Raw genomic sequence first — 15,539 nt, 5'->3', positions numbered from 1 at the left:
GAGAGGGAGGCCAAGGCTGACTATTAAGCCCCACTGGGGGTGGAATAGAGTTGTTATGGAACTGGGGAGGAAATGAAGACCCTCAAAAGAGGTACTTTCTGTTTTTTAAATAAAGAAAAGGTAAAAGTTGTACTCCAGGGCTACAGCCACACTAACTAGTTTTGTCAACAAAACTGGTGGAACATCCACACGCAAAATGCGCTTTGTCGACAGTATGTCGACAAAAATTGGCACTTCTGCTGACAACTTTCTTCCACTCCCAGATGAGGAAGAGTGCCTTTTGCCGACAAGTTGTGTTGACAGAAAAAGCTGTGTGGACACTCTGGGGGGCCTTCTCCCGACACAGGGCATCCAAGACAATGAGCAGCCTTGTCTGCTGTGCTTCCAAGTGCTGTTTTGTCTAGAGAGTGGCTGGGCAGTCCAGCTACTCTGTTGACAGAGTGGAGAGCTCTTCCAATTGGCTTTTGTGTGTGTCCTACTCTGTCAACAGACAGTTTGTCGGGGAATCTCTTCTGACAGACTTCTGTCAACAGAGCTGCTGTAGCGAAACCATAGCCCAGCACAGCCAGTTGCCTTGGCAAATGTGTGGTGCTATTGAGGTACAGAATTTAAAATGGCTGAGTAGCAAGCAGTTGGTGTTTTTTGCTGGTAAGCTGCACTGGGTGAGTGGATGGCAATATTAAGTGGGCTACAACTAAAGTATTTAAACTGCTGCATAACTTTCAACTCAAAATTGATCATTAGCGCCTACTGTTTCGAGGTTTGTCTTGTTTTCCTTCAGTCAAAACAGGAAAAGATGGCGTGCAGGGATAAGAGCATGCAGGATCGCCTGAGACTGGGTCACTTCACTACAGTCCGGCATGGGGCCTCTTTCACTGAGCAGTGGACAGATGGCTACGCTTTTCAGAACCTCATCAAGTAAGTGCAGACACTCTCATGTTTTTCTAATGAAGCAGAAAATAAAATGCATATTTCGTGCCTCTCATCCCAAAGCACTTTTGACTGATGTTTGAGCTATTGGCAGTGATCTCTACCACACTAAAGACTGAAAGTAAGCTACTATTTGACAAACCGCAAGCAACATGAGACAACATTTTTAGTCATACAGCAGAGAGTTTCCTTCCAGTAAAAACTGTTACAGTTTAGGGAGTCAGTCTAATTATTAGAGTTGGAGTGGCTAGAATCCTGGGCTAATGCTGCTTCTCACTTTTTTTTTTGTAAGTGACTATTTGTAGTCAAGGCCTCCATCTTGCACCCATTTGAATACAGAGAAAATAGAACTAGAATGAGGTAAAGGAACAGCATTTAAATTCTGTAGCCCTAATTATCTTCCCTACACCTTCAGTTAGAAGTGAAACTTGATTAAAAGATGTGTACTTTGCACTCTTGACAACATGCTCATCTTGGGGTATCAGTGAAGTTAGTTGCACTTCTGGTTCTTGTTTCAGCAGTGCTTTGGTTCCAAGTGCTACAGGGGAATTATGTACATGTTCTTTAACAAATAGTGGAGATGTTTCTTTTGGACTCAAGTTTTGCTGAATTTTTTTTCCCAAAAATATCTTAAGGTTTAGGCCAGAATCAAGTTGCTCCTTTTAAGCCCATCTTAGCTGACAGTTTATCTATGGCTGCAGTGCATGTCTGTGGTGAAAACAGATTTGCCATATGAAACAAATTCTTTGAGAGCAACTAAACATATAGAAGATTTTTCTAGTAATAGATTCGCACCAGTTATCTCTTGGAGAGAGACCCTCCCATAGTCTCCTTTTCCAGGTTGGCAGCTACCTGGGCATGGTGATCTTATTTTCCCTTTTCTGAAGCTTCAGAGAGGCAAAACCATTACTAGTGCACCTGACCACCTGTGCAATGCTGGAGGCGGAAGAAGAGCACGAGAAGAATCAGTCGGATTCGGATTTCGGTCTCTTACATCTTGGATCTTTACATGGCTATGCACAGTTTCATGTGTTGTTGTTGGTCATATCAAGCTGTATGTTGTTTTAAAGAAGTTTTAAAATAGAAAACCCGCAATACTGAACTTTTTTTTGGGTACTAGTTGGGTAAAGAAATGCCAAATTCTTTTTTGCAAAACATCAATTGAAGTACCCTGTAAATTCCCACCTGGCCCAGGCCATTAATTGGGACTCTTATGCAAACAGATCTCTCGCTTAGTGTGTTTTGTTTTATAAGCATGCAGAGGCGGGTGTGATGAGGTACCTTCTGGTACTCGGGTACTGCTGAGCCCTCTGACTCACCATCCTGGGTGCACTGACTGCTGCTATGACAAGCCACAGATCTTCTTCCAGTCCTGCACTTCCACCAGCTGTCGCACAGCTAGGGATACAACCAGCGGTAGGCTGACCAAACATTGCGTGAGCTGTCAATAGAGAGACTGCAGCCAGAATAACCACCAACTTCCAAGCCAAGGATCCCAGAGCTGAACTGTCCTGCCTTGGTCCAAACACTGACCAATTTAACATAACAAACTAAGCTTATCATAGTAGATTGAATATGCGTAAGCAGTCTCTGACCCTGTCTGATGATACAAGCATACCTGTAGATGCTCAAGGTACAAGCTGTACTTGGTTTACAGCTTGGGATCTCCTAGGCTTTCTTACACAGGTTACAAGTTCCTTTGGCATGGGTCCAGCACTTCCCTTAGTTCACTCTTCTTGTTCCTTAGGTTTTTCCAGGAATTTGCTTTCATGGGAGTGAAGGTTGATGGGTGATATCATTCTGTGCCTTATATAGCATTAGCATATGGTGGGAAACTTTTATTCCAAACCCAAGTCCCAAACCAAATTGTGGAAAAATAGACACTCCAAGGAGGAGTGCAGAGTCATGTGGTCTGATCACATTTCCTTGTATAACTTGAGTCACATCAGCCATTATTTACATGCTATCTGGACTGTTATCAGGAAGGTTTGCCAGATGGAGGATAACCTTCTACTCAGGCCTTTTTTTTTTTTTTTTTTCCTAATGATCCATTGCCTTGAATAGGCCTTTCACAGCGAGCTATCTAGACTGGCTGCATTTTACCTAGTGGGGGTCACCCAAACTACATTTGATATAGTCAGTGTTCATAAGTTCAGATACAGAAATGATGCATTCATACAAATGGGATTCAGCCAATTATAACTTTTCCAATGAGACCTTACATTACACGTCTTTTTTTATAAAACGCAGTATAGCCATATTCTATAATGTCACTATGAAGAATATGAGGTGCAGGGTCACAAAAAGCTTGGACAGTTCCCTAGGATTGAGTCACTTCTTTTAGGTTTGACTTGGGAACCCATTTCATTAAGCAGTGTGCAGATGATCAGTGGTTTCAGTACCTCCTTAAAAGGGAAGAATTTCCTCTTTGCTTTTTTGCTACAAGAGACACGGAAAGATAGAGGGGCTTTTTAAAGCTTTTGGCCACAGTCTCTACCTCCCATTTTGTGACTTAAGTGCCAAACTGTAGTTGAAATCTGATGGAACATAGTCTCAAGTCATTTTGATACTTCTCAAAACTGTGTGAGAGAGAGAAATTAAAACATCAGGCAGTTTGAATGATTGCTTTCTGCTACAAGATGATTCATCCTTGGTGGGTTTGAAGAAGGTTTGAGTTGCTTTAAGAAGTTGCCTTTCAGAGCTAAGGATCATTTAACAAGAACCCTGCAGTAGGGAGATTGTAATATAGAATTGTTCCTACTATGGGCCTGTGGAAAAGTGAGTGGTATAGTTCAGGGATGAGCAAACTTTTTATGTTTGTCCACACTTTTTATCCCTGCAGTTAGCAGAGCCCCCCAACCTCTCTAATGTAATCCAAACTGATGGGAATTTATGTTCATATGAAGGGGAAAAAAACCCTTTTAGTACATGTAAGGAAATAAATATGCAGAATGTAAAAACTTTATTAATTGGTTTATAACTGTGAATATGCATACATAAAAACAAGAATTCAAGAAATCAGGAATTCGAAAATACGGACATGCGGGTATTGCAATCGACCATGCAAATCTGATATTGGACAGATAAGCCATGAGAGAAGCTGCAGGCTCAAACACTGCCCATAGATCCCCACAGCCACTGCTAACCACCGTCTCTTGAGATGAAAAGGGGCATAGACATAAAACCAGTAACATTTCAACATTTTTAATGAGATGGATAAGCCTGAGACCCAGCAACTGATTGTGCTGTGTCCCCTGCTTTGTACACCACTGCTATAGTTCATAAAGTCAGCCTCCTGCCCTGGCTTGGTATAAATTTGTAATTCATTCCTGGTTTGTGTTTAAGATGATCTTAGCTTCTTAATAGTAAAGAGATCATCACCTGCATGAATATTATTATGATTTGGGTACAGGATTTAAACCACTGGAGGGTTTCCTCGTGTTCTTGATTAAACTTTACAAAGTTGAAAGATTTGACATGCACAGTTGACATGTCTTTCCATACTTTGTGTTGAAGCATCTGATTTACTCATCCTAGGTGTAGAAGTGTTTGGAAAATCATTTTGCTAATCTGTTTACATGTAATTAGTCTGTTTCCATTACTTGCATTTATGTAGTGTCTCTGTCCTTTTCTTTTTCCACCTGCTCCCTCCCGCAAAGGCAACAGGAGAGGATAAATTCCCAGCGGGAGGAGATAGAAAGACAACGAAAGATGTTAGCAAAACGGAAGCCACCTGCCATGGGACAGACCCCTCCAGCAAGCAATGAACAAAAACAGCGCAAGAATAAGACCAATGGAGCAGAAAATGAAACGTATGTAACATGGCTTTGTATTGGGGTGTTCCAGAACAGCAATGTTTTTCTGGGATATCGATCTCTTCTAGGAAATGGGATACTGGTTGAACCACTCTAATCTGGCACCCTCAGGACCTGACTGGTGCCGAACAAGAGAATTTGCTGGACAATAGGAGGTCGATATTGTCTAGTAGCATTACCAGCACTTCCATTGCTTACTGGGTTCTTAGAAGACATTTAGAGGTAAATTACAGCTAAATAACAACGCAGAAGACTTGAGGGCTGGTGGCTGAAACCAAACTATGGAATCATAGGAAACTTGTCCATGATAAATGGTTGTCCGGCTAAGTAAAATCATTCTGGATTGTGGATGTTGCCAGCCGAGGGAGTTCTGGATTAAAGTGGTTCAACCTGTACTATGTTCCTAAGATTTACTGTTTATCACATAGACGTTCCTTGTACAAATTAATGTTATAAGTAGCATTCAGGAACTTGTGGCTGCAGCCCTTAGTTTTTCCCTTTGGTGTGAAACTTGCTCATAGCAAGTTTGGGGAGTAGAATTTTTTTTTCAGGTGGGAGTGGTAGTTTTAAAGCATTGCAGCTCTATCTGTATCTAACCTCAGACTCGGGAGTAAGTGGGGCTATTTTTTTATTCTCTGCTGAAATTTTCTGATGGGGTTTATAAGATACTCTCTCCAGATTCCAGTACACCTGTGCATTTCATACCTCCCAATAAGGAAATGCTGTATGGGATAGCATTGTTTATCCTGTTATGCTTTTTACTTAGAATTTCCAAACAAATCAGATATATTGGGGAAGGATTCTCCCCATGGAAAGGCCTTTTAAGTATAATACTGTCTCCAAAGCATTTGTGAACATCCACTAATTCCACTAGTTGGGTGGGAAAATATCATGTTGGCTTTTCCACAAGATTTTATTTTCTGTGAATGTATGGCTCTCAAACCATGCGATCTTTATCCTTCTGGAGACTAAAACCACTTTTCTCCAGAACAATTTAGCATGGAAGATGGCAGGTCCAGACCTTGCCTTCCCAGAAGGTATTGGTTGTTCTTCCAAGTTAGGATTGTCTCTGAGGATGAGGTGAGAGGAGTTCAGTCTCCCAAGCCCATTTCCTCCTTGTCTCTTCTGCTGATGCTGCTACCAGGTAGTCAATTGCCAAGTGTGTTGTCTGTCTTGTGACAAGGAAACCTACCCATTAGGAAGTAGACTCATGGCTTATCCACACCAACATATAGGCTATGTCTATGCTGCATATTTTTTGGACAATACTTTTTTGATGTCCCAAAGTTGAGGTAAGTCAAATTGAAAAATCGTATTCATCTAGCTAAGCATTGTGAAATAGAGCATTCTTATTTACAGCCACAGTTCACAGCCACAGCATTACAAAAGGAGTCTTCATATGAGCCGATAATGTCTGTGCTTTGTTCACATGCATTCGTTTTCCACTGTGAAGTGTTGAAGGGGGCGGGGAGGATTGAGAATGTTTTGTCTGAGCTGGAGTTATTTTAAGGGAAAAGCCCTCTTCTCATGACTTCCATGTGTGCCAGTGTGATCACTCCATGGTGTGTTTTTTTTTTTGTTTTGGAAAAACAAAAACCACTTGCAAGTGTAGACAAGCCCATAACATGTGAGCTAAGTGTCCATGTACACCTGCTGACGCACATTTAACAATTTAATGTACAGTGATCTAATCCTTTTTGAAACTGAACTGGGTAAAGTATATTAACTGTTAATGCGTATGGGCAGGGTCCACGTGGACAGCCGATTCACAGTAGGCTTGTCTCAGGTAGAGTTCCACCCCAGCGTGCCACAGATGAAATGTTTGGGTAGACAAGCACTTAGTTCATTTGACCATCAGGGGCTTTCATGAAGCACTTGGCTACTAGTAACCAAGGCAGCATATAAACTGCTGGCCTCATGGTGAAAGGGCCCCATCTTCTCCAACCCAGGCTGCTGAGCTATCTCTTCCTTTTCCTGCCACTGCTCACCGACTCGCCTCCATTCTTGGTATGTTTTTTATCTCCCCTCTTCCCTTGAGAGTTCCTTTTATCTTGTGCTCCTCTCTTCCCTCTCCTTGTTAATCCAGTTCTTCTCCCTGGTACCTAGAAGGTCCACTCTAAACTCGGAATCCTGTACAATCTTCCTTAGATACAGTAACCCAGATCATAATTCTGAATGGCTTTTGTCTTTGCTAAAACTGCTTTGTGGGATTTGCATACTCAGTGGAGCTGATGAGAGCCCAGGGACCTTCTGCCTTTTCTGTCTGTTTTAGAATGTGCTCATCTAACAAGCTGCCCCTGACAAAGATCAAAATAGCTCATTGAGAGAAGTTGGTTCGCTTACTGGAATGGTGCTGCTTTTTCCATGGTTGATGTGCATTGTCTGGTTGAGTTGCAGTGAAATGCGTTAGCTGTGATTTGGGTAAATCTCTTTTTCAGTAGCGGAGATGAATCCGAAGCCATTGACTGTAGTTTGTCTCACATGTCAGTTACATTATGCTTCTTTACGGTAACACCAGTATGTGTCAGCACGTTCACTGGGGTCTGGAAGTGCAAACTGAATGTCCATGCAGGATTATTGTAAAATCTTAGGAAGAATAAATATTTCTTGTAGCTTTTAAGTATAAACCCAAAGGGACAAGAGAACGTTTGTGATTCTTGCCCACTTCCTCTAGATTATTTGCAACTTAGAACGTATGGCGAGTAAGACAGGGCCTGATACTTGGAAAGGACAAAACTTTCAATCAGGTGGTTTGTGTGACTGACGCAGAATTGTAGGGCAGGTCTACATCATGGGAACAAGTCTATTTTAATCAGCGCAATTTGAGGTACATGAGTGGCATAACTCAAATCCATGTAGCTTATATTTTACTACAGAGTGTGCACCATGCTTAGTTGGTGGAAGAATGATCAGAGTTCAGTTCAGCGGGTTTCACTGTAGCATCAGTTCGCCCCAAAGTGAAGACATCTGTAATGTAGTTGTGAGTCCAGATCTGCTATTTGTCACGCCTCATGAATAGCACTGCTTATTCTTCGAAGTTAGGGTGACTTTTTAGTGCTTGGCACAGTTGCTAGAGGCATCTTGTAAAGTTGGCTGGCACCAAGTGCATGTGATCGGGATGGAAGTTCACTAGCCTATGAGAAGCTTGCTTTCAAAATGAGCTAGAGCATCTGGTATAGTCAGGATGAGCTGGATTTTTACTGATTTATTATCATATTGTAACCACCTATTTTAATATAAACCAACCCTGATACTAACCAACGTTAAAGCTCTCACCTAGCCAATGGAGGCAAATAGGGGCTGAAGTTGATATTTCACTTATCTTTCCTCCAGGGCTATAGGATAATTGCAATATGTAGAAGATACGCATGCTTCCCCCACTGTACTGGTGAACTTGGCTAGTAGGAGGCAGCCAGAAGTTTTGAATGTTCTTGTTTTGTTAGTATTGGTTGAACCTCCCTGTTGCCAAACTGGAAGAGGTCAGTGCTTACCTTTCTCAGAATCGTAGGGCTGGAAGGGACCTCAGGAGGTCATCTAGTCCAGCCCCCTGCTTCAAGCAGGATCAACCCCTACTAAGTCATCCCAGCCAGGACATTGTCAACCCGGGACTTAAAAACCTCGAAGGGTGAAGAATCCACCACCTCTCTAGGCAACGCATTCCAATGCTTCACCACCCTCCTGGTGAAGTAGTTCTTCCTAATATCTAACCTACACTTCTCCCTCTTCAACTTCAGACCATTACTCCTTGTTCTGCCATCTGACACCACTGAGAACAGTTTCTCACCCTCCTCTTTAGAGCTCCCCTTCAGTAAGTCGAAGGCTGCTATTAAGTCACCCCTAAGTCTTCTCTTCTGTAAACTAAACAAGCCCAAATCCCTCAGCCTATCCTCATAGGTCTTGTGCTCCAGCCCCTTAATCATTTTTGTTGCCCTTCGCTGAACCTGCTCCAGCAAATCCACGTCCTTTTTATGCTGCGGGGCCCAAAACTGGACACGCTATTCCAGATGTGGCCTCACCAGTGCCAAATAAAGGGGAATAACTACTTGTCTTCCTTAATCCCACAATGATCCTGGCCCCAGCCTGCCAGGTTTTCCCCATAAGTGCTTCACCTCCTGAGCACGTATGGGGTTGCTGGACTACAAAAGTCCAGACTAGAGAGGTACAACTTGTATATGTTAACTCCAAGTGAATGAATGAATGTGATTTTCCAAGTAGTTGCCTTGTAATTATATTGTAGGTACATGTTGGGGTGGCCAAACTTACTGACCTGCCAAGCCACATACAGAAGGTCAAGAGCCAGGTGTACTTGCCAGCGCTTGGGGTTTTTGCCCTGTGGCAGGGTAGTGAGGCTAAGGGCTTCAGCCCCTAGGGAGCCACCTGCTCAGTGCTCTGGGCTTCACCAAGAGCAGAACTGAAGCCTTGAGCCACAGCAGATACCACTATTTGGACTGAAGAGCCTAGACCAGGCTCCCCACTGGGCAGGAGCAATTAAGCCCACCACCCCACTAGAGGGCAGAAACCATGAGCTCTTCTCCCCACTACCTGACATCAGGTAGGTTGAGAACAGGAAGGTGTGGCAGGGGAAAGGGCCCACGCAAGCTCCATATTACTCATAAAGCAGCTGCATATAGCTCTCTTTTGCTGAAGTTTGGTGATCCTTGGCTGTACTTAGATGGGGGAAGGAGGAACTACATTCTTGCCCTGCACAATGTGTCACATTTTGATACTTTCTATCTCAAACTGTTTACTTGTAGGTGATTCTTTTAGTTTATATTTAAATTTCGTCACCATGAAAAGTGTTTTTGATAGCATAGTGCACCTTATCTCCTCTGAAAGTAACTTTGCTAGTCACATAGAATTCCCTTTGCATGCTTTTCAACTTCAGAATGCTACACAAAAATGGGTCCTTGCAGCAAGTTAACCTCGTAGCAGGGCCATGGGCTAGCTCAGAGATGCAATTTCTGGCTAGGGGTGTAGACTGTTCTGCAGGCAGAAAGCTTAGAGGTGTTCCTACAGACCACTTCTAGGGTTGTGATGGAGTCTCCATCACTGGCAGCTCTTAAATTGTGATTAGATCTTTTGCTAAAATGTAAGTGCTGGGAAATAATTTACTTTGGGAAGGTTTTCTGGCCTGCGTTACATGGCAGGACAGACAAGATGGCCTCCATGATCTTTCTGGCATTGGAATCGTTTAAAATTGGGGTTTCCTTTCAATTGTCAAACAATAGTCATTCGTTGTTTCCCAAATTCCTCCTCTCAAAACAATTGCAGTGCTTTAAAATATTCATCCTAGTGAATTGTAAATACCATTCAAATTCAGTGGGGGTTCAGTGCTAAACCCTTTAAAGATCCTACCGTAACTGGGGGTTTTGAGCAAAATGTGAAATGTTGTTGAGGGTGCTTTAAAAAGGGAAGAAAGGCACTGCTGTGATAGGAGCATTTAACCATGAGTTACTTAAGAGTACATATAAATTCAGTCATGTGAAAATAGGCATCTGTAATGAAAACATAAGTGGCAGGAAGCTGAATTTGTGGTGCAATGTGTTCGGTAGCGTAGCTCAGCCTGTCAGAGCCCTCAGGTACAATGGAAGTAGTGTATTTCACGTGTGGTTATATTAAACAGGACAGTGCATGTTTTCCAGCCTCCTTGGCTTTCATTTTTTTTTAAATACAAGATGCTAGTATGTAGCTATTTCTGGAAACACTAGTCCAGTGATAACCATTCTTTCACTTGTCTAAGGTGAATGGTTGTCGCTGTTTAACCCTGTCTGTATGTCTCTTACACACGATCTATATTTGATTTATGTTATTGTTCAGGTACCCCAAATCCTGGAATAGCAACCACTGGCCAAAGCTTGCTGAAAAGTGGTCAGTTTGAGAAGACTTCTGTAAAACATAGTAAATTTGCAGTTAAGTCACAATCTGGATTCATGGATCTGATTTAAATGCAGGTCACCTTGTTTTTTGAGAGCTTGTGTTGTAAGCTGCTCTCCAAGGAAGAACTACCTTTATTCCAGCAAACTTTCTGTTCCGAGTCCCTGTGTCAGAGGGTATTGGTTGTATCTTTTAGCATTAGTATTAGTTACTGTTAATTTGTAATGTAGCAGTCTTTTTGCAGTACAGATTTTCAAGGAGAACCTACATTCCTAACATTGGACTAAACACTTGATCAAACAATGTTAAAACGCAAATTGCAATTATACAAAGGGTATGTCTATACTTACTGGGAGTCAACACATCGCGATGAATCTTCTGGAGGTCAGTTTTGCCGCATGTGTGAAAACACAGCAAAATCTGTCTCTCTGGGCTCAGCCTTTGACCCTGGCACTCCACTCTGATGTGTAGAATAAGGACATCAATGCAAGCCCAAAGATGCCCAATCTACACAGGTGCAGGAAGTGGCTAGAATTGCATATCTGGGATCGACTTTGATCCCTAGTGTAGACCAGGCCTTAGTGTTCAACTGTAGCTGAACTACAGCTACCACTAAGAGGTGCCTATTGGAGGTTCAGGTATATTAACTCAGAAATCGAGTAACCCCCCACTCTTATTTTAAGGGCTGTCTGTTGTTCTAGGAAGTGTTTGTGGAGTAAGGTGTTTGGGATTCATAAGGTCCTTCAGGAACTGCTGTGCCTGCCCCTTGCTATGTCAGGCTGTCTTCAGCATGCCAGGAGATGTACAGGAACAGTAGAAGCTAGAGAGGGCTGAATGCGGCACACAGCCCAGAACTGTTCTGCACAGAGATGTCTCTTAGCAGCATGAAGCTGTGAGAGTGGTGTTGCCTTGTAGCTCTCTGGTCGCTGAGTTGCTAGGGAAATAAGAATCAAAACATTGTGGAACTGAGGAGGTGGCTAGAAGGTGGGAGGGAGTTAAGGTTTGTGTCAGGGGAATGAGAGGAGAATTTAAGTTATGTATTTCTGCCGTTCCGAACCCTCCACCCGAGTATAAATCTGGTGGGTATAATGTTGACAGCTATACAACAGTCAGTAGAATCCCAAACAAATTCTGAAGAGCTTGAAACTCCATTCTCTGTAGATTCTTAAATAAGATTTGATTGAATAGGTTTCCTTTAAAATCCCAAAACAGTTAAATTTTAGAAATAAAAGAAATAATGTTCAAAAAATAAAGGTTACTGACACAATATTCAATATTTATGGTATCTCCTTGGTTTATTTTTGTTAGGAGTAAAACTTAGTATATTAAATGTATACCGTGAAATAGACTTCAAACCTGGAGTGCTCTTGCAGCATCTCAGGACTTGAACACTATCTCCACTCCATGAGATACTGTAGAGTGTGATGTACAGATTTGGAATGATCTATCAGTTGCTGAAGGATACCGCATGGAGTGTTGCTTCTGATAGCTGGGTGGATTATAAAGTGGGTGTTCATTTCATGCCATATACTGAAAATTGTCCATCTGCTGGACAAGAATTTCATTAGAATAGAACATCACTTACCCATGCTGTGTTAAATTGGCTGCATTGATGCTTATTCCCTCTCCCTAGGGTAGTCTTGTTTAGATAAACATTGCTGCTCGAAACTGTAATAGATATACGGCTAACAAACATGTTGGATTTGTCTGACACTGTTCTCTTGTGTGTGCAGGTTAACATTAGCTGAATATCATGAACAGGAAGAAATCTTCAAACTTCGACTAGGTCATCTTAAAAAGGTAAAGAATTCATTACAGAAATAGCTCTGAGAGGCACTGAGCTAGCTACATATAAACTGATAACTATCTCTGTGTAAGAGCTATTGGCCTGAGTGCAGAAAAGGAGAAAGGCGCCTAAGTCCCAGGTTTGGCTCCACTGTGAAGTACAAAACACTTGCTGAACCCTGTTGGCTGCTAAACTCACTTAGCATCTACGTTTTTAGGATAAAATTTCCCAGGTGCCTCCCTGCCTCCTTCTTGGCACATACATTACTGCCTTCCTCTAGGCCTGAGGCCTCCAAAGTGTGGAGGCACATCTGGTCTCTGGGTATTCGTCTGGCCCTGTCGATTTGTTTTTTTACTTCTCCTGTTTGGGTAATTCAGGTTTATGAATATTTGGTAAAGTTCTTGTAGTTTTTGGTCTCTGACAGTTGTATCAGAGCAAATGCGATTGTACCTAAGAGCTTGACTGCAAACAATGGATCTAGTCACGTGTGCAGGATGGAAACTAGAAGGGTGTACATAATATATTAGCATATTAGCATAATATATTTATGGCTGACCTGGAACAACGATTCCTCAGCTCTCATCCCTATTACCCCTCCTCTACTTAAGATACATTGATGACATCTTTATGATTTGACCCATGGTACAGAGGCTCTAGAAGAATTCCACAGAGACTTTAACAATCTAGACCCCACCATCAACTTATGCCTCGATTACAACATGCAAGAGATACATTTCTTGGACACTACGGTAGTAATCAAGGATGGCCTGATCAGTACCACACTGTAGCGAAAACCTACTGATCGCTATACTTATCTACACCCTTCTAGTTTCCATCCTGCACACATGACTAGATCCATTGTTTGCAGTCAAGCTCTTAGGTACAGTCACGTTTGCTCTGATCCAACTGACAGAGACCAAAAACTACAAGAACTTTACCAAATATTCATAAACCTGAATTACCCAACAGGAGAAGTAAAAAAAAAAAATCGACAGGGCCAGACGAATACCCAGAGACCAGCTACTCCAAGATCGGCCCAAAAAAGCCAAGAACAGAACACCACTGGTCATCACCTACAGCCCCCAACTCAGACCACTGCAATGAACTATTAAAGACCTACAACCTATCCTTAATCGGGATGCCACACTCCAGAAGGCCTTGGGTGACATGCCTGTTCTCTCCTACACACAACCTCCCAACCTCATGAGGATCCTCACTAACAGCCACAGTCTATACCCCGGGAATACCCGTCCTGGAACCTTTCCCCTGCAACAAAGCCCGCTGCCAGCTTTGTCCACATATCTTCCGTGGAAATACCATCACTGGACCTAACCAGGTTACTCACAGAATCACGGGCACTTTCTCATGCTCCTCTACTAACATCATATATGCCATCATGTGCCAACAGTGCCCAGATGCTTTGTATATTGGACAGACTTCTAACTCCCTTAGACAAAGGGTCAATGGGCATAAAACAGACATCAAAACGCTCCAGATCCACAAACCAGTTAGTCAACATTTTAATGGAATGGGGCATTCTGTCAATGACCTAAAGGTATGTGTGTTACTGAAGAGGAATTATCGCACCGTTCTGGAAAGAGAAACAGCCGAGCTGGCTTTTATATTCAAATTTGGCACATTAACACATGGTTTAAATCGTGATGGGAATTTTGTGTCACTATAGGGGCTCGTCTGCATAATTGGCTCAATCTAATTCTTGACCTTCCTCCCCCACCCCCCGACTCTCTGATTTGCTCACCTTGATTATCTTTTTCTGATTTGTCCTCCTTGCTTACTGTGTTTGGTTCTCTGTGTCTTAAATATTGAGTCTGTTCTAGTCTGGCTATGGTCTGAAGAAGTGGGTCTGTCCCACGAAAGCTCACCTAATAAACTATTTTGCTAGTCTTTAAAGTGCTACTTGACTGCTTTTTGTTTTTAAATATTCTGTTTCCTCACACTTTATGTGTGTGCTTGTACCACTGTCTTCTAGACTTTCACTCCTGAACTCACTCACTCTCACTCTCTTGATCCCTCCTCTCCCCCAGTCCCCCTTCCAAGGACACTAGAAGGAATTAGACAATGTTTCAAGATCACATTGTCTGCTATTTATATACATATTCATTTTGGACTTTTAGACATTCACTGTTTATCGAAACTAATCAGGAGGGTGGTTGTGGGGTTTTTTTGTTTGTTTTTTTTAACTTTGCAATTATGATGTCAGGAGCCCTAAAGAAGTCCTTAAAGAGCTTCAGGTTGCAGACCTCTGGGTTAGATTATTCAGCTGGAAGGTGGGAGACCTCTGGGCCAGTCATCCTGCCATCCTGCAGCAATTGCTCCTTTGTTATTTACCAACAGTGGAACTCTTCAGTTGGACAGATTGAGCGAGTCCCATATAAAAACCATCCCATAGCTCAAGCATTTTTAGCATTCTTTTGTTCAAATCTTTCCCCCACCCCATCGGTGGGGGGCAGGGTGGGTCTGAAACATATGAGGATCCAGCATGTCAGTCAAGTGCTGTAATCGTGGGACTGGAAGTTTTATAGATAGACTCCTCTTCTGGCTTTCTGCAAAACTGCATGGGTGCTTGATTCCACAGAGGATCCCCTGCTGTGAATCTCCAGTGGAGATGGGTGCCTGGACCGGTAGTCTAGGCATCTCCCTGCCTCATGTGCTGGCCTTTGTGGATCCCATTCTGAGTTGTCTGTCTCCCTTGCCATGTCGTGCGTCCGGAATGTAAGCACTTAACTCAGGCTTTGTGGACCTAGTGATTTTTCCCAGCACCTAAAAGTTAGGTGTTCTGAGATTCAGCATCATACTGCTCCTAACTGCTTTTGCATAACCAGGCCATTGTAACGTGTTTGGCAGGTCAGCGTTCTTACTGTATTTCTCAGGGCAGTAGGGTTGAGAGATGTTCATGGCTTTCTTTTAAGACTGTATTTTTGTGATAGCTATCACCTTCCATGATACGTAGGGTTTTTAACCAAGAAAATGCTATAGGTCACCCTGCCAGCCCTTTGCTGTCCAGCGTAGGGGGCAGGAAATGCATAGTGAGCGAGTGGAGAGAAGTGAGGGGTTTTGAAAGGCTCTTGACAACGTCGCCTTATTTATAATAGGAGTGACTCTTCTGCAAATTA

At 42.7% G+C, this 15,539-nt stretch overlaps 1 protein-coding gene across 6 annotated transcripts in view; it reads left to right on the top strand.

The window, feature by feature from the left end:
- TLK2 (tousled like kinase 2) overlaps positions 1–15,539 on the top strand; it is a 78,814-nt gene that overhangs the window by 38,567 nt on the left and 24,708 nt on the right. For all 6 annotated transcript variants that reach the window (XM_074979327.1, XM_074979323.1, XM_074979324.1 and 3 more), the window contains 3 exons: positions 782–918; positions 4,590–4,742; positions 12,353–12,419. In XM_074979327.1, the coding sequence (XP_074835428.1) occupies positions 782–918; positions 4,590–4,742; positions 12,353–12,419 (357 nt within the window). The remainder of the gene's footprint in view (positions 1–781; positions 919–4,589; positions 4,743–12,352; positions 12,420–15,539) is intronic.

Source organism: Carettochelys insculpta, chromosome 28, assembly GCF_033958435.1.
Source record: "Carettochelys insculpta isolate YL-2023 chromosome 28, ASM3395843v1, whole genome shotgun sequence".
In the NCBI taxonomy this organism is placed as follows: domain Eukaryota; kingdom Metazoa; phylum Chordata; order Testudines; family Carettochelyidae; genus Carettochelys; species Carettochelys insculpta.
The sequence above is the reverse complement of the archived record's forward strand: the minus strand, read 5'-3'. Positions and strand labels throughout refer to the sequence as shown.